At 40.9% G+C, this 25,261-nt stretch overlaps 1 protein-coding gene and 1 long non-coding RNA gene across 3 annotated transcripts; one reads left to right on the top strand and one right to left on the bottom strand.

The window, feature by feature from the left end:
• Window positions 1–449: 449 nt before the first annotated feature.
• Window positions 450–3,999, top strand: LOC127987379 (uncharacterized). The gene is made up of 2 exons (XR_008161185.1): window positions 450–614; window positions 1,275–3,999. It is a non-coding gene; the product is annotated as an uncharacterized LOC127987379 (long non-coding RNA).
• LOC127987378 (midnolin) lies at window positions 2,164–24,208 on the bottom strand. 2 transcript variants are annotated; one of them, XM_052589666.1, is made up of 8 exons: window positions 23,950–24,208; window positions 21,278–21,509; window positions 19,247–19,334; window positions 19,095–19,157; window positions 13,073–13,537; window positions 12,812–12,932; window positions 12,385–12,690; window positions 2,164–5,323 (listed from the first exon to the last, which is right to left on the bottom strand). In XM_052589666.1, exons 1-8 carry the CDS (start codon window positions 24,023–24,025, stop codon window positions 5,061–5,063), a joined length of 1,614 nt encoding a protein of 537 aa, XP_052445626.1. In that variant the 5' UTR covers window positions 24,026–24,208; the 3' UTR covers window positions 2,164–5,060. The 2 variants fall into 2 exon arrangements, with proteins under 2 accessions (XP_052445626.1, XP_052445624.1); XM_052589664.1 differs by having other exon boundaries at window positions 12,812–12,959.
• Window positions 24,209–25,261: the final 1,053 nt, after the last annotated feature.

The raw sequence follows: 25,261 nt of genomic DNA on the forward strand, positions 1-25,261 counted from the left end.
TTGAGTTATTTTATATCAGTTTCTGTTTTTATTATTGTTTTGAATTACAAGGAAAGTGGTTTCAGAGTAGATGAATCATTTGAGTCGGTGCTGAATGAGGAAATGAATCAAATGAATCACAGAAGTAAACAGACATAATTAATTTGTCATAAATAGCAGATAAAGATATAGACTAAAAACAAAGACGAACAAAAAACAACATGGAAGGTATGTAAATGTATCCATTTAAAAAAAAAAAAAAAAAAAAAAAATTATGTGTAGCTACGTTTAACCCATGTTGCCAGATAAGTTGTGTAAAAAATGTTATCTTACACCATGTTTCATAAAACATAAACATATATACGTTTTGTTGTTGTATTAGTCTGATTTAGTTGATTTAAAATCAACGACATTTAGGTTATTTTTCGATTCAGTGTGCAGCTTTTTCTAGCGCATGCATTCGCCCTAATGACAACCAGCCAATGAGAACGCGGAACACTAATGACGAGTCATAGCGATATAGCATGCTAAAAATGTTGTGGATCCACTCCCACGAATCCATCCTTAACAGGAACAGATTTCCGAAAACTACAGAACGGCAGAGAAGTAAACAACGATGTCCAACAATTTATTTGGTGAATATTTTTTTAAGCATTATGCACCTCAGGTGACAAGGTATTGTATGTTAATATCAATAAGCACTTTTTCGAAAGGCTCGGGTATGCAGCTATTGGCATAGGCCTGTGGGCCGCACATACTTTAATTTTAGACGGTAATGAAAGTTTATTGAACTTAAGACTAAAAGGTGATTCATGGTAATGATCAAAGCATGCTTATACATCTGAATATTTTTTGATTCGTGCATAAACTGAACCAGAAATATTTTAAATTTGCCTTGACATAGAAAAAGTGCAAAGTATTTCTTATTCACTTCACCACGAGTCTTTCTCAAAGTTTTAATTAGATTTTGAGTCCCATATTTTCAATTTGGTTTCGTGACTGTAAATGTAAACCCATGCATGCGTGTGCATTCTTCAATTTACTTGTAGCAATAAAAGCAGAGCTAAAAACACTTGATGAAATATAAAAAAGATGTTTTATAATTGTGTTTGACATTGCAGAGATCCAGAGGGAAGTCACCCACATACCATTTGTGAGATGACCCCACTCACTGGCAGGGATTTTAAATAGAGTAGTTGGAATTAGTGTGCGTGGTGTGTGCTAGTAATCTTCCTCATTTGAAAACCAATTTGAACTCCAGTGTTCATGCCTGTTGCTTTTATTTTTTTTTGCAGATTGCTTCCTCTTATGCTCTGAGATATCTTATTCTCAGTTCTTTGGGAAAGAGTGGAAGCTTTGAGCTGAAGACTTCTTCTTGAAACAGCATGTGTCTGCGCACCACTTGCCTACTGTACCAGCCAGTCCTGCATTCACCCTCAATCTGTCATCTCGTCTCAGCCTTTGGGAGGAGTACGAACTGCCTGACAGATGGGGGGAGCATTGGAGTCTCAGTCGCCGTCACTTCGCTCGATACGGCTCTGATCTGGCACCCCTGCAGTTGAGTGAACAGCAGACACATATAAATCTGTACGCTTTAAAGCTAGCTTTCATCAGGAAATGGCACAGTCGCTCCACCATACAGTACATAGATATACACCCAATGATTATAAACTAAAGACAGAAATTATGCATTGAGGTGCGCTACTATTACCATTTTATTTTATTTTTAATTTTTTTGCAAACAAACCCAAAAATTTAAATCAACGTGTGTTCTTGAAACAAATTTCATTCCAAAAGTTATTCATTTTAGCTATTCAACCATATGAGGTATCCAACTGTTGCCAAATTAGCATATGCCTTTCCAACGTTATGTCAGTATTAGTGAATTTTTGATTATAAATAAACCTACATTTCATTCGGTACTGAAATGTATTGATAAAGTTACTGAAAATTATTATACCAAATATTTTTGTACAATGCATTTTATGCTTATTAAGAATATTGTGCTTTTAGCTTAACAGCATGCTAATATCGAAACATGATTTATTTTTGACACCTAAAGTAGTTATTTATTTAGAGAGGCCCAAAATCTCTGTCTTATGATAGCTTTGCATAGTAAGAGATATATAACATGCAAATTGCACATGGGATAAAGTAAATGAATCACACACGCACAAAAATATATATATTTTTTTTCAATTTATTACCTAAAAAAAGAAAATGTCCTATCACAAGTCACACTGAAATGTATTGCTTAAGAAAAAAATATATTTAGATATTTTCCTTTTTTTTTTTTTTACTTGATTATTTCCATTATATTCCACATAAACAAAACAGGGCACAGCAAGGCCCTTTTTCTGCCTTCCGCCCACTTAAAAAAAAAAGCACAAAGAAATACATAATTCACAGTTACCATTTTGGTTTCATAAATTAATACAGTCACACATGTGCTACACCGGTCTATAGCTAGAACATTGTAAATTGTTTTTTTTTCTTGACTCTTGTAATCAGTTTTTATTGGCTACAAGAAAGAACAGGCAACTTAAATGATGTGATCAGAACTCCAACAAACTATTAAAAAGGACCCCCGTTCCCTCCCTCCACCCTCTTTCAATTACCCTATCCTAAAACTCAGATCATCTCCTATGCTTTTTTTCAATTTTCACTTTTTTTTTTAACTGTTTTACATATAGGTGAGGCACACACAGAGTATATTTCATACATATATAAAAATTAAATAATGATTTTCTTGGGGGAGAGGGAGAAATCGTCCATTAAAGTCATTTATCTGAGAAAAAGGGAAGTGCATGTTGTCAGTGTGTCCTTAAAGGACATCTCAATGGAGAGTTAGGGCACTTTGATGCTATAGAACTGCAGTTGAACCTTACTTTTTTTCAGTTAAATTTGTTGCTTCTTTGTAGGACAGCAGGGTTCAAGGGACGTAATCAAACAAACAACGGAACACACTGATGGAACCTGTTTGTACTCCAGGTTGTGACTTGTAACAATCAAAACCATAAAACAGACAATATTGTAAAAGAGCTCCTATTAATTGATAAAACCTGCATAAATGCGAATAATTTGTTCAGATTTTTTCCGTACACACTGAAGGGGCAAAACTTTAAGGCACTGAAGCCTTGACATAATAGAGCCTCTACCTCCTAAACACAAAAATTGCCCCCGAAAAATTTATGCTTTAACAAAAACACAGGACAAGAACATCCCTATGTTGTCCACCACTCTGCAAGTGTTTCGATAATGAACGTTAAGGCCACTTGAACAGAAGAAAAAAAAAGGAAAAGACAATGTTCCCCTTCAGGTAGGTAATCTCATTGCAAACTCAGTGAGTGCAACATGGATGTGGTTTAGGACATTTTTACATTTATTTCCAAGTAGTCATTGGGGTGAACGTCGGTTTCTAACATCCCTGTTAGTCCGCATCTGGACAAGGTCGATGGGAGTTTTGGGGTTTGCTTCGAGGATCCCTTTGATGTTGGGAGTAGAAAAAGTTCCATTGTTCCTTAGTTAGTCCGGGAATGATCCATGTACAGTAGAATTCCAGTCCCGTTTTGGTTTGCGACTGATATGTAACATCACATTCCTAATTCGAAAATCCCAAGTACCTGGAGCAAATGTTTTTTCCCCCCATTTTCATTTTTTGACAAATTCATGCTTGTACATCTTTTCTTATCAGCACCAGTATCTCAGTATTGTTGTTATTATTATTATTATTATTTTATATAAAAAGGATCAGGATAATTCACACTTTTGCATGCAAAGAGAAGTCCCATATAGCAGCAGAACCATCTGATAGAATATGTCAGTTCGTCTACGTATGAGGCACTATCAAGAGTGTGAAGGCAGGGGATGTTTATGTTGGAATCTGCAAAGAGGTCTGGCCAATGGACAAATAAGCATTGGTAATTTTGTTAAAACTGTATCAAAACTGTCAGCGTTTTTTGGGATAAAACCCTTGAATGGTGTTTTTTTTTTTTTTTTTTTTTTTGTCGAATGCATAAATGAGAGATTCCACTTTGGCAGAGCAAGCCATTATAATGCACAACTGTAAACTATTCCTCTGGCACCCCACCACTCTCTCCATTATACACATTTAGACAGTAACAGGAGAGATACAGTGTGTATTTAAATGATTTTATAAAATCAGATTCAATTCACAGCTTGACTCGAGTCTTGCTGAGCAACTGCTGTTTTACGTTTGGTTGGTTTGTTTGTTTTTCACGGAGGTAAAAAAAGAAAAGTCACTCTTTATATATTCTAAAAACAACTGACTTCACAAGCCTTGCGTCTTCAATCACATCAGCATATTTTCGTTTCGTTTCAGGTTTTACTTTCCTACTTGAACCTCTGACTCTACACTGAGCTGTTGAGAAAGCATTTTTTGTATTTTTTATATATATATATATATATTTATTTACTAAACATGCACTGTGCCATCTCTTGGTTATGATATTGTCTTTTTTTAATCACAGGTGTGTGTGCAAATGAACCCCTCCTCGTCTACAAGATAAAAACCTGAATGCTTTGTGGGTAATGCTACATATTTTGTTTCATAAATCATTGTGATTCAAGAAAAAACAAAGAAGGTAACCCCCTTCAAATGATTCTTGAACTCTGAATGCCCATTTGTAATGAAAAAAGGAGGAAGTAGGATCAGTATCTGATTTTTGTTAGTTCATCGTGCCTGTATTTGGCCTGTATGGATCTTCCCCCGGGGTGAAAAGAAAAACAAAAAAAGGAAAGAAAAAGACAAATCCCATCACCGATGACGTCTGCTATGCTCATTTGTGTTTACTTCTTGAACGTTCTGAGTCCAAATTCTGTCTATTCATCAGTCCAATCCATATCCAAATTGAGTCTATTCCAAGATCATAGTCTATCAAGGACGTAAGTTATAAAAGTCTGTGAATCTTCCTTTGTGTAAAGTCTTTGTGGTCACATGATAGACGAGGAGTGAAGCCTACGAGATTCTGTGCATCGTCAGACACAGTCTTCAGAAATTCTCCTCTCTAAAATGTCAAAACCCAGTCTTCCTTGATGAGGATGGCGCAACTGTTGCTGCTTCAGGCCATGATGAATTCTGATTTCATATCAGCTTTGACATCGGGCTTCCACACAGAGTCCTCAAAGTCTAGGTCCAGGGAGCCTTCGCTAGACATACTGCTGTTACTGTTGCTCCGTCCAGCCTTGCGGTTGGGGAGCCAGTGATACGGGGCACGGGAGTCTCGCCGGGCCTTCCTGCGCAGACGCTTCTGCTGCATGAGCAGCTGCAATCGCTCTACTTTGCAGCGTGTGGCTCGGTTCTCTGTCTGACGCAGTCGGTCACCTGAGGAACCAAGAACGAAAAGCAAACACAGTTAGAGCTGAGCCTTGAATTTTTGGGTTCAGGTTAACTGTTACTGGTAGTTTAAGCTAAATAAAGATGCTAAGAATGTGCAAAATTACATAGTTATATAATCAAAGTTTCATAGGGTTTGCCTAAATTAATAGCTGACCCCAACACAACAGACTAAAACAGAACGCAGGTGGATTATACAGCATTTTATAACTACAACACTTTTAGGACTAAAAAACATTGTGATACAACAGCCAAAGATGTTTATCTGAATGTGGCAGTACTTTCAGGGGTAAGAAACTTGGGGAAAAAGAAAAGGTTGTTGAATGACTAGTTGACCACTGACTCATCCCCAGCTGGCACACCAAAGCTTTCTTGCAAAGCTGGTTGACCAAAAAAGACAGAATATGCTTTTGAGCATCCAATGCTAATGACTAGCATTCAAAACACAACATAAGGTGGTGACTATCTATGCTAACCTTTTCAGTGGGGAAAGGTTGGTGCAATACACACATTTGGTCTAGGACAGAATGATTCAGTGCTTTGGGTCCCGACTGCTGAATGTTATCAAAGGCCGGGCGCTGGATAAATAAACTCAAATCTTAGTGGTGATGCTGATGTTCTTAAAAGGGCATGCTGCGATTACCCCCACTCCATTGCTCTCTCTCGGTCTCTTTAAATCGGTACAGAAAAAAGCACTCTCCACTGCTGTCTCATTTCAGAAGAGAACATCCAAGTATGTGGCAAAAAGTCCTCTCTTCCCTTATCAGAAATGGTTCAAAACGCCCTAGCAGGCGTGCCCTTGAGATACGCAAAAGGGAGAAGTGCATTCTCACAAAGGAACCCACACTCCCGTGAGGAGACCGACGCCCATGCGTGCATGCGCACACGCATTCCCAAGTGATACAATCTCAACTTTGTTTTTTCTTTAACAGGAAGCAAATACCTTGCACTTTCTAATCTCACAAACAATGCTAAGGTTTTAGTGGCTAATGCGCCAATTAAGGGGAAAAAACAAGGGGGTTTTCCACTCCACAGCTCAACCCTAAACCTTAGATTTATAAATATATTCAAGAGAATGGAAGAGAAAAAGAAACCACAATCTATTAGCCAGCTCCATTAGGAACTATCCCAGAATTAAATAATAAAATAGCCAGCTAGAATGTCAATAATCCCGAGCATAGACTATCTTTCATCACGTGTGCCCCACCACACATACACACACAGCAACAGCAGCAGTAGCTTTTAACATGGATCGATGGCAAATTAAAAAGACCTATTGATTAAACCTTAGCTCTAGCGCAGCAATCCATCTCCAGGCGGGGACACTGCTATTGGCTTTCAATAGAAAATGCAAGCGAATGGAAATTGTAAGCGAAGTAAGTCGGGCCCTTCTTTCCCTCTTTCTTTTCCTGGCCTGAGCTCATTGAACGAGTAATCACCCACCCAACCCCCCAGTACTAAGACATCCACCCCCATATGCACACAAAGTTCACCCCTCCCCATTGCCTCTGGAGAGAAAGACAAACAAGGAGGTAGAAAGAGAGAGAGAGAGAGAGAATTATATGCTCTGGAATTCCACCCAGAATGCAAAAGAAAAAGACAGCAGATGCATATTCTCGTTCGCTAATCAATTTCATCCACCTCTCCATATCAAACTGAAATCGGTTTTTCGTGTGGGCTCAGTTTCCCAGTTTACTTAATACCTTTCCAGTGTGGGCGGGTTTGAGCCGTCTAGGAAGGATTTGTGCTATAAATGTAAGTGGTAGTTTTAATAATTTGGATATTCGTATAGAAAGAACAGGCTGTACAAACATCAACAGCAGAGACATGCCAAATAGTTCCTTCCTAACCTGGTTAGACAAATGAGATGTGGAGCTTGCTCTGGCATTTTAGCAAGATTAGAGAGGTTCTGGTCTAATAGGACTTTATGGGGTATGAAGGTCTGCACAAGCTCAACAGATACACCATTCAGAAAGGGTCTACGCTAATGCTTCTCTCTTTCATCTGCCCTCTCAAAGAGTCTCCCTGCAACTCTAGGCCTCAAAAGTAGGGCAGCAACCTCACCTTGCAGCCTGTCAGCTCTTCTGTGCATACCAACTGTGGCTGGTTAAAAAAAAAAAAAAAAAAAAAAAACACTTGCTACATAAGGTTGCGGTGCCCCAGGGGACTTAACTACAGAAATCTGGGAGAATAAGAGCAGTGGAGCTCATTAACAACACTGGGCACGCCATGCCACTGTCAAGGTATTGTATGAAGCTCACAATGGTCTAAAAGACATTAAGGCAGACCCTTGGCTACTAAGCCAAGTTCCTTTTTGTTCTTTGTGAGAATTTGTGGCCCCTGCCAATGTTCTTTCCCACACAGTTGCCCTTCCAATCCAGATCCACGGACACTGTAAAAACACATCACATCTACTCTGGCACAGCTTGGGGGCTGTGCTGCAAGGAAAAACAAACTTAACCTGAATAATTCGAACAACCCCCGCATCATTATCAGGATAAACATGGCTGCCTGAGGGGGAGACTCAATGCACCCATTTAGAAGCTTATTATTAGGCTATGGCGTGGCTGGCCGGCCTAAAGCCATCCCAACAGATCCACCTGGCTGTGGTGGGGGGCTGGGATACATCAAGAACAAAGGCAGAAACAGCAAGGCAAAAGCTCTCCTTTCTCTGTCCCTTGCTTCCAAGACCCCTCCCTGCGTTAAGGTTTGGACACATACACATACAGGGGGTGGATGGACAAGAACAGAGAGTTATTTTTCTGCTGGCGACGATTGCAAGTGAACATCATGGACCGAAAAAGCCCCTCCCTCTAGCATTTGCCCTCTCTACCCTTCCCTTCCTCGCCCATCCTCCTTCGCCCCTACGCCAATGATGCATTGTTTCAGAGCGAGCTGTGTGTGCTGCAGTGTCCTCACAGCACACTCTACATTCTCAGGCCTGCTGCTCAAATTAGGGGGGCTGGGGCAAAAAAGACTCGTGACGAGCTCCCCGAGCCTCAGGGGAAAGGAGTGGGGGGAGGCAAGGACAAAACAACCCCAACCCCGCCTCCTGCCGCACAGCTGTTAGGGCCCGCACATGAGATATACACCTGGCTTTCCTTTCTAACCCCCTCCCCCAGCCCCCGCATCCACCCACACCCCTCCTCCTTGATACGGCCTCATGACGGAACATAGAAAAAGAGAGAAAGAGGCAAACGAGAAAAAGCTAAGAGGGTGGGAGAGATTACACCATAAAATCCCCCTGGAATCTAAAAAGTAGCAGTATACTGGTGAACAAAAGATGGGATGTTGCACTTGGCTCATGCTTTTTGAAGGGAGTGATCTGATGTAGCAGAATGTATTGATCCCCTCATAGAGGGAGAAAGATTCAGACTGAGTGCTGATGGCCACGTGAGGGGGAAAATGGAAAGGAGGAGGATTAAGAATGAGGAGAGCGAGTGCAATGGAGGGAGGATTTTTACCCAATCGATGAGGCTGTTGGCCTGTCTGCAGGTATTAGGTCAGTTGAGCAGGGTTTCATGGTAAAAATTAAGCCTAACTCAAAGTGTAGGCCCACACTACTGTGATCAGGCAGTCTCTGCAAGCTTCCCTTTTGCCATTGATCCATTAAAGATCAGCTTAATTAACACTTGTCTTTGACTTGTTTGTTTGTTTGCCTTGATAAGTCCTGTGATCTTTCCGAGTCTGGGAGCTGAAATCACTCTGCATCAAGAGATGCCTTGGCAGCGGAGGAGGGAGTCACACAAAAATTATGTCACCGAGTGTCAGACATCAAACTTTGGCATCTAATACTTATTTTTCATCCATATTCATTAATTTACCAGAAATGTATTTAAAATGCAATTCACACATACTGTAAGTTACATACCCCTTCTCTATGATGAACATGTTGTTAATTTTGGTATTAAAAAGTATTCCAAAATGTTTTGGAGGCATATTAAAAAGAAGAAACTGTCCCAAACTTTCCTGATATCAAAATACAAACAAAAGCATTTTTTTTACATTTTAAATTTGTAATATTAAAATAATAGTAAGTATTAAAAATATTGATACTTCCTAGAACTAAAATGTTATTCAATATTGCAACACACTTAACTGCTATTAATTTGAAAAACATTTGCCCACAAAAATAATGTAGCGTGACCAAAATGCAGAAAACAAATAAGTAAATTGTCATTAAATTGAAACTTAGATAGATAGATAGATAGATGTTCCTAAGAACATGAACTGTTTTGAACCAGATTAAAAAAAAGAGAAAGATTCCTATCATCTATAGCCATTTATAGTACTTTCTCCCTTAAATCAAAACCACCCAGGATCTTCAAACAGAGTGACTTGCTTTGCTCCCCAAGAAAACACACTTTTATAGTTCTCAAGCTTCTGCAGTTCTCCTGTTTAGATGTACTCTGATCAGTAGGTGCTCCTGTTCTATGAGCCAGCTGTAGCTAACTCCCAAAGAGCTGGGATAGATGCCAGTGTTGCCTCTGGGTTGGGAGGATCTCAGAGTGGGTGCACAGCACAGGACAGGCATTGTGTTCAGCCATCTGCACCTCTAGCAAGAACTAAACCAGGGGAGCGGTCAAACCCTGACATCTCCATTGCATTTCTGATACGATGGCATCAATGACCCTGCAGGGAGCTGTGGTCTCAAATGACCACATTTGCATACTAGGAGCAATAAAATGCATCGGATATGGCTTGCCCCCGCCTGATGAGCAGCTAAGGATAGTTGGCCTGGGGGGTTTCTTACACGCTTGTTGGCAGTGAGCAAGGAGGGGGAATTAATTATTTAACCCCCGGTCGAGCTGGGCAGATTTGAGCACCGTAGTGACAAGGTGAAAGCCCTGGGGCACTTGATCAAGTAATCTGCACAAAAGCAAAACTGTCTCTTTTGGGCGAGGAAAAGAACTTGGCAGTGTTTAAGCACCAGGAAGGCCAGGACAAAGAGAACTGAGATCTTGACATTTCACATCGCCGCAGTATGTACACACCAGCCGCGAGGGTTTGCTGTCGGTCAGATTAAATGATCGAAGGGAGGAATTTGAGCACCCTTCCTTGTTCTTTCTTTCTCACTCTGCTAAAATAAAGCTCCACCCTGATGCTCTTGCACAGCCCAAACTAAACTAACCTGAGCTGACAGATGCAGAATGTTGAGGGAAGAAAGCATTCCTGCACTATTCTCCCCCTCCCAGTTTCAGACCTGCCACCCCCCCACCCCCTCTATAGAAGGCAAGCCTGATGAACTATTGTAGTTTGAAGTATTTGAGCACACTAGGGCAAACAAAGGGGTTGCCTGCAGTGGGCAAAAGGAGCTAAGAGACCCTGTGAACACAGGAATTTATGTCAAGAATGGCGACTCTCTTCGTACATACAGCTCTTCATCCCCTATCTCCTTGCCAAACTATGTATATACATATTATTTGGTTTCCCAACAAGGCCCATCGCTCAGCATGAAATTAATTTGCTGAATGCAGAATAAACTGTATATTCCTGCCCTCAAACCTGCCAATCTAAAGCATGATCTACAGGAAATGCTGTATGGCACTGGAGGTAATTTGTGAATTAACACAGACTTATAGTCTAAATAAAACAACAACTGTTACTTACTGTTATTACACTTCTATACAAAGAAGCAATTTATTATGTTTGTTATAGATTGTGTGACATCACGTGCACTACCGCCAGTGGCAATAGATTAACGCAGTGATCTGGTTGTCACGGCGTCCGTCACAGCCATAGATATCGGGTTCATTTGGTCTGTAATCACGTCATGTAGACAGCTGCTAAAAGTATGTGACATTTCAAAGGGGTCATGAAAGTCACTGAGGTGTCTGTCCCATGTAAGCAAGTTGGTTACCAGGTGGCAAAGGATAAAGGTCTTAAAGAACTCAAGAGTATTATCTTGCGATCTCACACTTAATCTTACACTACACTATTGGTACACAAACATGTTGACAAGTAAGGTGGTTTTGTCCAGAAAATAGCCACAGCACCCTTCCCTTCTTTCCATCTTGCCCTAGAGGAAGCGTCAATTAATCAGTAGCAGTCGCTGGCCGGAAATAAACAACAATTTTATGAATGGACTCTTGGTATTTTCCCTCCGCCCTCCTCTTGCTGACTTTCAAACACAATGAGCATTCTCTTGGAGCTCATATTTCTTGCGTAAATCTCTATTTAAAGACTGCTAGGAAAACAAGTGTCCATTGACTAGCCCTGGCCCTGACTGCTGGGATGTTTTTTTCAAGCAAGAGTGGAACCAATAAGATGGCCTATTTACTTTCAATGTGGGGGAAGTATAAAGACCAATGACAGCGCATTATGTAAGCAGAAGAGGGGTTATCACACAGGAAAAATATGTATCACCACAAAAAACGTGTAGGATTCCCTACCCTTTGTGAAAATCGAGTGACCGAAGTTATTCCACCCCGGTAGTTGATGATATGTTTTCATATTGTACGGCGTAAGCTTGGTATGCTTTTAATCTAGTCTAGATTGATAACAGGCCTGCGCTTTGAACAGCACTAGGATGATATTTCTTCATTATCTCTGTACTCTCCAACAGTGGTGTTTCATGACAGAGCTGTTCAATTTCCTCCTCAGCGCTGAAGCGAGCTGCCCCAGATAATCAGTTTTTACCAGACAGAGCGGGGTACCTGCCACACGTCTGTGAGTGCTATCTTGCTTCGTTATCTCTCTCGCTCTGGCTCTCTGCCTCTTTCCTCTTGGTAACAGAGTAGTCCACCCCCATTCTTTGCCTCTCAGAGGAAAGAGGACACCGTCAGCACAGAGACAAAGCCAGGCATGCTGTGGCTGGTGGAGCATGACTTCCAGGGCCTGAAAGAACAAGCCTAGTTCTTCCTCCCCCTCTCTAACATCTTCACTTTTCTTATCCTTGCACCATTGTCTTTAACCTTCTGAAAATACGCAAACACCGCCTTGGATATGAATTTTTAACCTCCAGGCAAGATCCTAGATACTACTGGCTAAAGTAAATACTCTAGGAAATGCATATCTGCATAATTTCTGGCAAATGTAATAAAACTTACCAGGCGGCTTGCACATGCGGATCTGGCTCTGGCACTGCACCAGTGGGTGGAGGGTGGGCTGGGTCTCAGAGGGCACTGTAGTAGGTAGGCCACTTAGTCCGGCGATGTGGGGAGGTGAAGGCGGTGGTGACGGTGTTGGTGAGCTGGAGCTGTTGCACTGGGACTGGTAACGGAGCTGTGTGAGCGACGGTGGCATGCCCTGGTAATGCCGGGTGGCACTTAAAAGGTCATTCAAGATTTGAAGGATGGTGCCAATGTCTCGCCTTGGACGTCCAGTGCTGTCCTGACAGTTGGGATGCAAAGTGCCTTAGGAAAGAAAAAAAAAACAGTATAGAAATTAGATATAAATTACAGATATATTACTATTGTAGATATATCATAGTCGTATACAGAATTGTCAAATATTAAACTCATTGAGAAGTTGTACCTGAAAATGTCCCAGAAAAGACTCCAGGTGCATGGTTCACAAAACTTTCGATGATAGCCCCAGGCTTGCGGGATCGCGAAGGAGTGTTACAATTGCCAGGCGTCTTTGCTGGGCAGTTGGCCTGTGCAAGACATGGGCCAGTGGTCAACTGCAAGTATAGTTTGCACATTTTACTAGTCTAATTGGTTAATGTAATTTATTATCATTATTATACAAAATGACTGAATTGGATAAGATAAGGTAGGACAAACAGTGACTAACCTCTGGACAGGAAGCTGCAGGGCTAGGGCTGCTTGGAGAGGTGGGACAGGCTGAAGATGGCTGCTGGGAGTGAAGAAAACTTCCAGGGAGTTGAGAGGGGTGCAGTGGAGGGCTACAGTGCCCTGAGGCTGAGGTGGGGTACATGGGAGGAACGGATGGGATAGAGGGGGAAGGTGGAAAGGCCGCTGAGTTAGATGGGAGCATTGTGTTTGTATGATGAGGATGCGGGTGTGGGTGATGTGGGAGAGGGTTGTGTGAAACCCTTGCCATCCCAGAAGCAGAAGCTGAAGCTGGATGAGACTGTCCTGTCATGCCCTCTGAACTCCCACGTGATATGAGATGCCGATGCTGTAACTGTGGGCCGCCCGAGTGCTGCGCTGCCAACTGCAGTTGGACAAACATCATATGATCGCCTACTCGCAGAGCCAGGGTCAAAGGAGACCGGCCAGACAGGAAGTCACTGACCTGTGAACAGGAAATGAAGAGGGGATGGCTTTAGTAATTCCCTTTGCACTGCTCTAAACTGGAAGAGAATTTGGCAACATGACTGAATGCCTTTTTATGAATAAGCAGAAGTATACAAAAATCACACACACAAAACACTCTACCATTCAGCACACCCACGAAACTGTAACTTCTGTCTGGCCCTAGGCCTGTAAAATCAGCCATAGAAACAGGATGCAGACCCACTCGTTACACAGTCACATAATAGCTAATTGTTTGAAAGGCTGAACCGGAAAGGCTTGCCCATTTTAGGAGTGCCCAGAATGGAAGTTAAGCCAAGGGGCTCTCCAACCCCTGGAAAACAAGCTGAGAAATACAGAATGCTTGTCTTGACTTTGCTCTCCAAACATTTAAAAAAAAAACTCTCCCTTTGTTCGAATTAAACCGAGACTTTCTTTGTTGTATCTGCCACATTCTGAGGATGTTTTAACAGTAGCATAAAACAATAAATGTTTAATGATGCAGTATGACTATAATACATAAGCATAGAAGAACCAAATGTCCCAGCTTGTGTTGGCTGATCTGTTGTTTCAAACCTGTTTATTTGAAACACCGGGGCCTATCCTCCATCATTTCTTTCTCGAGATCTCTTGCTGATCTATTTTTCCATCAAGCAGCCACTCTTGCAGTCGAGTGACCTTTACTGTTCTGTGCATTTAACTGACCAGAAGAGCCAGTTATAGACACTCTTTTTCCATCTTTAGTAGAGTTGAAGTAAAAAAAAATGCTCAGCATGACTAAGAACTGATAAAAATACATAGAATACGCTACATTGTTGGTAAACCCTGTTTAAAGGTCAATTTTGAAATTGGTGGCTTACCCCTGAGGCAGGGTGGATCCCACCCCTGAATGACAGCTGTCTTGGAAGTTGATTTGCATCTAATGCTCAATTCAGATTCCAACAAAAGGTCCCTGTAATTACTCGGCGGCCATTATCTTATAGCGGAGCAACTAGGACAAACATCCAAGCACGATTAATTAAACATTTTTGGGCCTGCAAATCGTCAAGTAAAGCATGCCAGACCCCACATTAGCCTTGCAGATCAGTCATCATCAAGACCAAGCATCTCACTGACTCACTCAAAGCCCTCATAATGTCATAAAGACTCATCCCACATAATGAGAGAGTGCGTGAACCCCCACAACCAGTAAAAGTGCCTCTGAAAGGCGAGGACGTGGTCTGCAGAGACATTCCCCACAGCAGCCGTCAGTTTGAGTCACACAGACCTTTGTCAATACATCGGCCAGCCTACACTCTGCTAGTGCAATAAGCGAATGACCACAAAGACAAAGACACAGTGGGTTTACAGATCTGCAGTCTTCACTTACACCGCATCTAAGGAATGTGTGCAAGTATACATTGAACAATGCTTCGGTGTTGTTTAAGGGTTCTTGACTTGGCTGAAGCCACAAAGATATATTAACAGACCATTTTTGAAAGTCTTGGTGCTTTTGGAAGAAAGCCCATATTTAGTTATCCTCAGAAATCTGCATATAATAAAGCGTTTCAGAAGACTTATGGCCAGAAATTCCACACTTTACCTAGCACAGCTATATAGAATCTGTCAGGTGTATGGAGTCTGAAGTGTCAACATGTAGTCTATATCACCTAAAATGGACAAGGTACTCAAAAGAGACCGCAAGCATACGTCTGCACAGGTCTCTTTGTTCTTAAGGCCACTGACTCACTTTCTCTTCAAGGCACAGATCAAGTTCTATAACAGAGCGCTCTTGACACTTGCTTGGAAATTCTTTTGAAGCCAGAAGCCTACCTGGATCCACCCTTTCTTCAGTCACTGCATGAAAAACAAATAAACTACTTATATATTGTATTCTCTACAAAACAGCAGCACATGAAATGTGCAGGCACAAAAAGTTTTCAGCAGAACTAGAATGGCACTAATTACATTATTTGCAGCCTTTTTCATGTATACAACATTTAGGATAATATGCTAACAAGAAGAATGAAGTACAATGCAAATTCATTACAAATTCTGCGAAGGTAAAGTGTCCATTCTGTCAGGTCACCCTGCAAATTTCACCCTAAAATGAGTGCAGAAAATGCGGGAATCTGCCAGTTTTGTTTAGGCTGATAAAAAGTCAACAAAGGCAGATATGTAGATCTATGGGAATAAAGTTATCATGTTGAAGAACTATATACTTGGCTAAGCCAACATTGGTTCACCTGCAACAGACTAGTGCTACTCTTCCTTTATTCTTTACACTTCATCCATTTTGATTTGTTGGGGAGGCATTTTGCTCTGCAGTGGGCTGCAGTTGCTATGCAGTGAAGAGCGAGTGAAGGAGAGAGAAAGAAAACATGATAAAGGGAGACAGGGGAGGAGGGCTGGGGGAGAAACCTTGTAGCGAGTGCAAGAGGGTGGAGGGGTGTGAGGATGCCAGTAGATGCTGATGAAATATTCAGTGAGAGTACGCCTCTAGCTCCTTCCGTTTTTTTCCCCCCTCCCTTCGAACTCTATAGCTGACAGTTTTATTTATTGGGGTCCCTGCGGTTCAAGGAACTCATTTGCAGGCGGTTTCTTCTGTAACACAGGAGATGCGGGGCAGGAGCTCGGAACAGCACCAGACTGACGTTCATCCACAGCCTGAAGACACGCATCTTTGAGGGGTCAAGTAAGAAAACAGGTTATTTTGATACCAAGCATGACTAAAAGACTACTGGTCACCTATCAAAGGCCCCAGCAAACACGGAAAGTTCAAAACAAGCTTATTAACCATCAACATCGACTGGTGGGTTTTGAACGCACTTAGGGGGCCATCAATATGGTCCTCGCAAAGGGGCATGAAGGGTGTGGATGCAATAACAAGCTCCTTTACAATAATCAATTACTTGCATCTTTCTTCAAACCCTGAAGAAAAGACTACCTTCAAAGATCTCACTCGAGGGGTTTGACCTACTCAAGGTCTACAGAGATTGAATGGTGAGGATTCAGCGGGTAAAGACTGAATTCGATCAGTCAGAACTTGCAAGGAGCCTCTTTCCATCATGTCTGTTGACCAAAACTCAATACTTAATGGGACAGTTCATCCAAAAATGAAAATGTTGTCATCATTAATGTCGATCCAAACCTATATGGCTTCTTTCTTCTTCTGTGGAGCACAAAAGAATAGACTTCATATATATATATATATATATATATATGAAGGTGAGAGACTGAGTCAAAACGGACATGTCGCACTTGCAACAGGATTCAAAATATCTCCAATCATGGGATTCAGCACTAATTCATGACTTTAAAAAATATGTAGGGAAATGTCACAGAATAAAGAAATACTAAGAAGGACAAATATAAGGAATAGTCTTAAAAAAATGTGTTTAACCCTAATTAAAAAAAGCTGGTGGCTTGGTTATCGGCTAATGAGTGGTTCTCCACAACCCCCCTCCCTCCTTCCTTTTCAGTTCAGTCACGAAACCGAGCACTTCAATCACAAAGGCGGATGGGAAACAGGAACAGTCACAAATCCGAGTGATTGCCCATGTCAACATAGTCCCTCTTGTATTGGGAGTGCTCTCCGTGCAAACACGCATAGGCATGGGCCTGTTCGCTGATCAGAGAAATGCAAACTAACAGCTGTTCCCATAACACATTAACACCGGCATCTTCTATTTGAAATATCTGTAAAATAAAAAAAATGAATTGTAGATATGGCACAAAAGCCATCAGCATCCTGCAGCCTTGCCACTCAGCATGACGTGTGATCCCACCGCTTCTATTTTCGTCCTTAGTCTATACCTGGGATTCTGACTCATCACTGTCCTTCCCGGTAATCACAGACCCTCGTCAAGGGTGACGTCACTATGGCCATCTCTCAGACTTCGTTACTCTCCTTCCCTTGCTCCCTCTGGGAAGGGGGTCGGGTGGGTGGAAATGACAAGGGGTGACTGAGAGATGACTCGCTCTATATTGTTGGATCTCATTTTTTCATCTGTCCATTTGCAGACACAATGACAGGCGCCCTGCTCCCATTCTACACTGGGTAGGTGGGTGTCTGGAGGGTGGAGAGTTATGACAGAAAAACAACTCTAGTGTGTAGCACTGAGACTAGGGAAAAGGCGCTTGCTTGTGGAAACAAACCGCTATGTTATCTATCCCCCAAGGACATAGCGAGCAATCTACCTGCCTTTAGAGGCGGGTTAGAACAGAAACCGCTAATTAACAAACTCTGCCGCCTGAAGAATCAGACACCAGTCATTATTTCTACTTGATGGGCAGAGTTACCAGCAACAAAGTGCCGTTTGAATGCAAAAGTGGCGTTTTAATGTTCAAGAGGACAGCTGATCTATCAAGTGGAGTGCAGAAACTGGGCTATATTTTCCCTTGGAACTAAGAAACTGCTTGATGTCATTTCATTCTTCCTCTTTAGCGGCAGAGAGGGTAAAACTGGAGACTATGGAGAGACACGCGAAACCACAGCAGCTTTAAATTATAGGCCAGAAAAAGCTGTTAGGCCAGAGTAACAAGGGAAAAATGTCATTCCAATAATTGCAAGCCTTCCCTTTCCATAAAACAGTCTGGTTACGAGGCGTATGAGATAGATATTTCCCTGGAAGCAAGCGCCGTAGCACTTGGAATTCTGCTGTGCTTATGTGGTCGTCCCCTGTAACTACAAACCCAACCTTATCTAGCAAGACGAGTAGGTATTGTTGAGCGCAGATCACTTTTTACATTCTTTCTGGTGGCACGATTGTGTTGACTAATTTCAATTCTGAGAGAACGATATGTCTCACATTTGACAATGTTACTGACTCAGTTCATGCCTGTAACCATGAAGCTACAAAAAGGACACGAATGATGACTAGAAATGATGATTTCTAAAAAGGGGCCGTTTCATTAGCAGCCAGATGACACACAGTTAGATGCCTACAAATTGTAAATTAGAACAGAGAAGAAGCACAAGTAACGTTTGCATGGTACTGCAAAAGGTTTTTTGATGAGAAAGGCCAAACGCAGTCACTCTTCAAAGGTTGGCACTGCAGAAAGCGTGTTGAAAGATAAAAGCGGTGCACTCCCCTGTCTACCCTTCCCCCTCTTACGCACACAACCACACTCCTCTGTCGTCATTACAGATAGGCCCTTTCCTCTCCTACACGAATGCGGCATAATCATAGTTGGACATAAAATAGTAGTTGCAGAGTTTCTTGCACATGAAAGGTGGCATCTCAATGAAGTGGCTTCAAGGTGGGGATTGCCTTGGCTCACAGATGTTGCCTTGAAACTGGAAGGTGCTTCTTAAAATATGCGTAGTAAGTGTGTGGAGGTCCTCAAGTTAAAAGCTTAGAAAGGCATCATCTGTATCCCATTACCTTATGTGTCAGTGCAACCTCTTGCCAAGTAGAGAGTTCAAAAACCTACAAATGGTCCTTTAAAAAAAGAGCCAACTTCGGGTGTCCACTCTTGCCCTTGCAATTAGGTTAAGTGTACGCGCAACTGTCCAATGTAATGGGCCACTGTGTAATTCACTCTACTGGGATGACCTTATTAGAGTGAAACCTTACCTGTGTTTCCGTCAAACTCTCCAGCGCCTGCATTACTGACTGCTCAGGTCTTGATGCTTGAGACTTTGAGAAGAGAGAAACGACAGGGTAAATATGTGTGACAAAAAGAGTTGGCCAAGTACAGCACGTAATGAAAGCCATGCTATTTTTACCATTAGGCCTGCTTCAACTGTTGGAACTAGCGTTAACTTGCTCCCATCCGTTATTCCCAAATCTTGAAGCTTTCCTGAACTCAGGCGTCTAGAAAAAAAACAAGATGATGATGTTAGACTTCAAATCTCAAGATGCAAAAATTTCCAAAACAGATCTGTTTATGACTTACTGCCAAAAATACAAAATACATTTGAGACCCGTTCCAAAATATCTTTTTTTTTTTTTTTTTCACAGAAAGAGGTCTTAAATGTTTGGAACAACACAAGGGTGAGAATCTTCATTTTTGAGTGAACTCTCTCTTTAATAATACACAAAACCACCATGGAAATAATATTTTGGCCAAGTTATGATTTTTTTTAAATAAATATTACATATTTGAAAATACATATTTAGACAAGTATATGAAAAAAAGTAAAACAATTCTAGGCTACTACATTTGTAGCCTACACCAGCAGACCAAAAACCACAGCATATGTAAATCAGCATGTTTAATCCAAAAACACCCCCGCATGAATCAAAATGTTTCAAACACAGTCCAAATGTATTTTTAACCCACAAATCTCTTAAAATATCTGTCCTAGTGGCATAAATGTGTACACATGTGCTCGGGCTAAATGCCACCACCTCCTGCTGAACAAAGGGACTGAGCACTTGGCCTGGAGGCAGCTAAACCAAACAGAAGAGATTAAGCGACTCTCTTCATTTTAAAAGGATGAAGTAATTTGGAGGTGATTACTTGTGAGGGCTTTTCAATCGGACCAATTCAAAGCACAAACAATGCAACTGTTAGGGTCATTTGCAAGTGACAAAAGAGCTTCTCTCTCACCACCCAGCTCCCACCACCCAAGTGCAATTGTTAGGCAATGTACAAACTGCGCTGAAACTAACATTCCCCTTTTTCTCTTAACGTTCGCTCGGAATATTCTAACACTGCAGTGCGAGTGCAACTAGGAATTCTTTATTCCCCGGCATCCAGTTTAAAATGACAATTACTAACGCCATGCATATTCTAATCAAGCAAAGCAACCAGTTTAATCAAGAGATTAGGAAATTCTATTTATATGCATGCACTGCTGTCAGTTGCGCACACCTATGGGTCCATTATAAAGCCATTAAACTGTCATTGCTTGCATAATGTTTTGAGCTAGCACTTCAGTTTCAGGTGTGATGCCGGTTTCTGCACCTTGCACATGGCCTATATTAAACTGACTTCCACAGCACACTGTCAACAGCATAGCTCAGTTTCACTTCTCTGTTGAAGAGGCTGTGGAGTGCCACAGCAAAAATATCATGGTAGACATTGTAACATGGACTGCAATGTTGTTATGTATTAAAAACATGACCCAGGGCTCCATGATGCAGGTGTACATGGCAAGCCATTAAAATATATATTCATTCATATGTATATTTTGTACTAGTTACTGACTTCCTTTCTTTGTCATAAATACTACAACTTGAATACTCCGGTAGCGACTACTATCTATTCCGTTAAGTCAACAACTGCTTATTCCTAGCATACTAGTGCTTACTGTTTTGCTAGTAGTCAATATCCCAATAATGGTAACCAGAACAGATAATAGTGACTATCTGATCTGGTTCAATGCTACTATACATTCAGTACTACAACCTAATAAAGAATTAATCTGGAATAGCTACTAGTAACAACTAGTCAGAACTGAATACTATATAAATATATAGACTAGTTAAGGAATATGTTTGTAATATTTATTGAATTATTACAAGTGATACTTACAGTATGTAATGTTTTCTCATTTATATTTTTCGTGAAATGGAAGATACGGTCATTACTGGATTAAGTACTAGTAATAAAAACAAGCACTCATAGCAAAAAAAAAAATAAGACAGCTAGTTAGTTTAAATGAATAAATGTTTAAACGGCTTGCCATCATAGGCGGCTTAAAATCTCCATTCGGAAGCCCAGCCAAAACCCACCTTTTGACCTGCTCTTAACCACTGTTAAAAATAACTAACCGTGCAGTCTAACAGTAACACATCAGACTACTACTCACGTTTCTTTGTGTAGCAGAGCGAGTCTTTCTTTGGGTACTTTTAGTCTTTGAGAGAGTCTTCGCTTTAGCCCTTCCACGGTCTCTTCTGCGGGCAGGGAGAGCTCAAAGCGTGTGCCGGTGGTGGAGTGGATGTACAAATTCATGGGGGGCTCGCCGGAGACGCTCTCGCAGGACGGCGCAGCTCCGCGACTGCTGCAGCTCCGGGCGCTCGGATGCTGGTCCATTCGATAGCCTACGATAGAGGAGACAGGGTCGATGGAAGCGGAGGGATAGGGCTGGATTTCTCTATCTGTAAAAGCTCTTGGAAAATATTCCCAATGATTATTCCCGTTTGTGGATCGATCCCGCGGTGATCCAAATAGCTTATTTTAAAGCAGTATTTAATTCTATCTTTTCGATAGTGTATTAAAATGCATATTCTGTAATTGTAGTCCTTTATCGTTGACAGTGTACTGCAAAACCAGTGCGACCTTTTTTATTCCCCACTTTTTTTTTTTAAAGCGCAACCCTCATAGCGAAGAGAAGCTCCAGTGAAACACGCATAATAATGCCCGTTGTTTCACCGTATCTCGCTTCCACTGTGCTGCTTTGGTCACACCCACAAAGGCTCTGCCCAATCACATAAGGCGCAAGCAATGACGTCATATGTGTAGCCAATGGAGAGATGTGCTGCTCACCCACGTGGAGCGCAAACCCCGCCTGTTTTCTCTCCGCCACAGCGCGTTCCTCATTGAGGACAAATCCAATCTGAGTGGGCGAGGAGCTCCAGTCCTGGAGTTCCAGCCCACTCGTACCATTTCCACACCATTCATGAGGCAAACTGTCAAAAGTAACAACTCACCCAATATAACCTAGAATGTTTAAAATAGCAACACTGAACGCCGTTTACAAAATACAACAAATTGTCTTTTACATATAGCCAAGAATAATAACCAATACGTGCACATTTGTAGCCCACTGTGTTTATAACGTTTTCTTCCATTGAACAATTTGTTTTAGCATTTCTGTGATAGTCACACTGATTTAACACACTGATATTTGGATTATTCTTATTTTTTCATTTATTCTTCTTATTTTTTTTTTTTGTTTGTTTCTGTGACAAAATTTGCTAACAGGTTAGGTAGCAATTAACTTGTGAATGTATATAGGCTATACATATAGTAGACTATGTGTTAATAATAATAATAATAATAATAATAATAATAATAATAATAATAATGTCTCCCAAAAACAGTGATTAGGCTACTTGTAATAAATATATTTCCATTGTGTTCGTTTGTATTATAAATTTAAATTGTATTCAGTATAAAAGTTTAACTTCCTTGGTGTGGGACAGGTTCAGTACTGAGAAATTTAACATTCACGACGTCTTTAGATATTCTGTAGAATGCGTAAGAGTCACAGTTACACGTTTAAAGCTATAATAATCTATCTTTCAAAGCTAAAATGCATTTTTAAATCATTGCTAGAGGACAGAACACTTCCCCTTATTGAAGAATACTCCATATGCAAATATATCTTCATCCACGCATGTTCTAAGAGCCTGTAATCTTTCTACGTGTGCAGCTTACGTTTAAGAGCATGTATTACGGTTATCATTATCTCTATTCAAATAGTCCCCCATAAAAGACAGTATGCTCTTAAGGAAACGCTGTGTCCCAGTCTTACAGTATAATAAGCTTCGCTTGGGGCGATACACAAATTGACACTTACGTCACTCACTATCACGATCTCGTGCCAAATGTGCTGTAAGCTACAGTCTGCAGATGGTAGGCCAGTTATGATACAGCACCTTATCTGTACAACACAACTTAAATTACTGTTCAAATATCTTGTTTTGGGTTATATAGCAGATCCGTTTTTACGAAATGCATGCCTCATGCGGATAAAACGCTGTTTGTGCCTTGCACCTGAATTTACAACTCATTCACGTGGTGCATGCGCATAGACTTCATTTGCTTGCGTTAACCTATGTGAAAAAAAAATCTATCAAGTTCAATTTACTTTGTAGTGAAACTTGAGCGCCTACAAGTGGTGAAAGAAGGTATTGGCAACACCAATTTCTAAACAAGTATCAAGCATAAACATGCAGATCCATAACATCTAAATTTTGTATAAGCAAGAAATACACATCAAGTGGACACTCATGAGGTTAATATTTTTGTGCTACTTAAAGGGAAAGTTAACAGGAAATTTTAATATTTTGTCATTTACCTATGCTTACGCTGTTCCAAATCCATTTGACTTAGATTTTTTTCCTCCGTAGAGAATAAAAGGAGACGTTTAGGTAGAATGACAATCTTAGTGACTATTTTAAGGTGGGAAAAAACGTGCAATTGCATGAAATCTGTGGCTCTCAATTCCTAATATTTTCCTTTTGTGATCCACCAAAGAAAGAAAGTGAGACAAAACAAAAAGAGGATGAGTAAAATGATAGTATTTTAATTTGGAGGTGAATCCCTTTCCAAGTTCAATCAGTCCCGTATCCTCTAAGAAGTCAGAAACTAGTTTTTAAAATAGATTTTACCCAAAAGTTCAAAAACAAGTCAAGTGAGAAAGTAAAGAACTCTCATACTATTGCAAAATTCAAGCAGAATGGACAGCAACCCAGCAGCTGCTCAAAAAACAAAACAAAACCCATCCTTAATAGAAAATATCATTTTGACACTCACCAATTATTGTGGCGAAAACCTCAAAGTTTCGCGACAATGTCTCAGATTCCTCCACAAGATTGCCTAGTTTTGGCATGTATAGAGAAAATTGTAATATAGTTTAGGTTTGTCCACAAGAGATGTCCACTAAGATGTGGCTACAACAGCCGGCACACTTGGGTAAATGAATCAGCCGTCCCAGAGCAGATGCCTGTTTAAATCCCAAATCTACTCCAGTGCTCCTGCCATCTGAAACTACACCGTGTGACAGCATTCGAGCGTTGGAGTTGAAGTATAACACCTCTTTACAAAGCTGCTCACTGAATGGGTGGAGACTTTGCTTCTTGCGCTGTCAGCATGAGATTTAAGGTGGAGGCCTTAAATCACATGCTTTATTTGATCCTTTATGGAGTTTTCTGAAAACTGTATGAATCATTGACAGTAGTTTCACTCAGATGACATCTAAGAGCACAAACAAGCTTCATTGGGTCAGAAAAACACAAGTTTAGTCAAAATATAAGATCTGAGCTACCTTAAAAGATGTTAACGTGGAGTTGCATTTGATTTAGGAGGGGCGTAACTATGTCCTGACGTCATAAAGATGTTACTGGGCAACCAGTCAAGGAAAACACATTGCTTGGATACAAGAGAAGTCTACGGTAAACAACAAACTTACGTGGAATTCTAATCGCAGGAAGTTTGTGACGCTACTTCAATATAGCAGCAGAAAGGTTAAAGATGAGAAATATTGATGAAGTGCTGCAATATTTTAAGATGCAAACGTTTGCTTGTTATATAAGCAAATAATTTGACAATTAAAAAAAGAATACCAGTTTAAACCGGTAAACTCCACCCTAGAGCAAAACGAAACAAATATAGGACAACTATATTTCACTTTAAGTAAATAAAGGAGGCGTTTACATGGCCTAGCGTAATTTTATATAGCCAACTGTATTTTTATTTATTTTTTGCTTGATTGTTATTATCAGTCATAACATAATAATGATGCAGTTATAACTTTATGCCAAACTGGTATACTACAATACTGAAATATGTCCCGTATACTCCCATAAACGCCTTCCCTCATCGCCTTTTCAAAGCAGTGATGCGGCAAGGTGGAGGCCGTAAACCTGAAACTGATTTACAAATTGTAGATGAATAATAAAGTCTTTGTATATTGCTTCTAATAAGCTGACACAATGTGTTGTAAGACGGTTTAGCAGCTTTCCCACCCTAAAGGGAATTAGGTTGAAGAGGTTTTTTGCTCTTGCCAATTAAACAGCCTTCAGTGAACCAATTAGCCCTATTCATGCAAGAACGTCTTTAAATGGAA

The sequence above is a fragment of the Carassius gibelio genome, chromosome B22 (assembly GCF_023724105.1).
Source record: "Carassius gibelio isolate Cgi1373 ecotype wild population from Czech Republic chromosome B22, carGib1.2-hapl.c, whole genome shotgun sequence".
In the NCBI taxonomy this organism is placed as follows: domain Eukaryota; kingdom Metazoa; phylum Chordata; class Actinopteri; order Cypriniformes; family Cyprinidae; genus Carassius; species Carassius gibelio.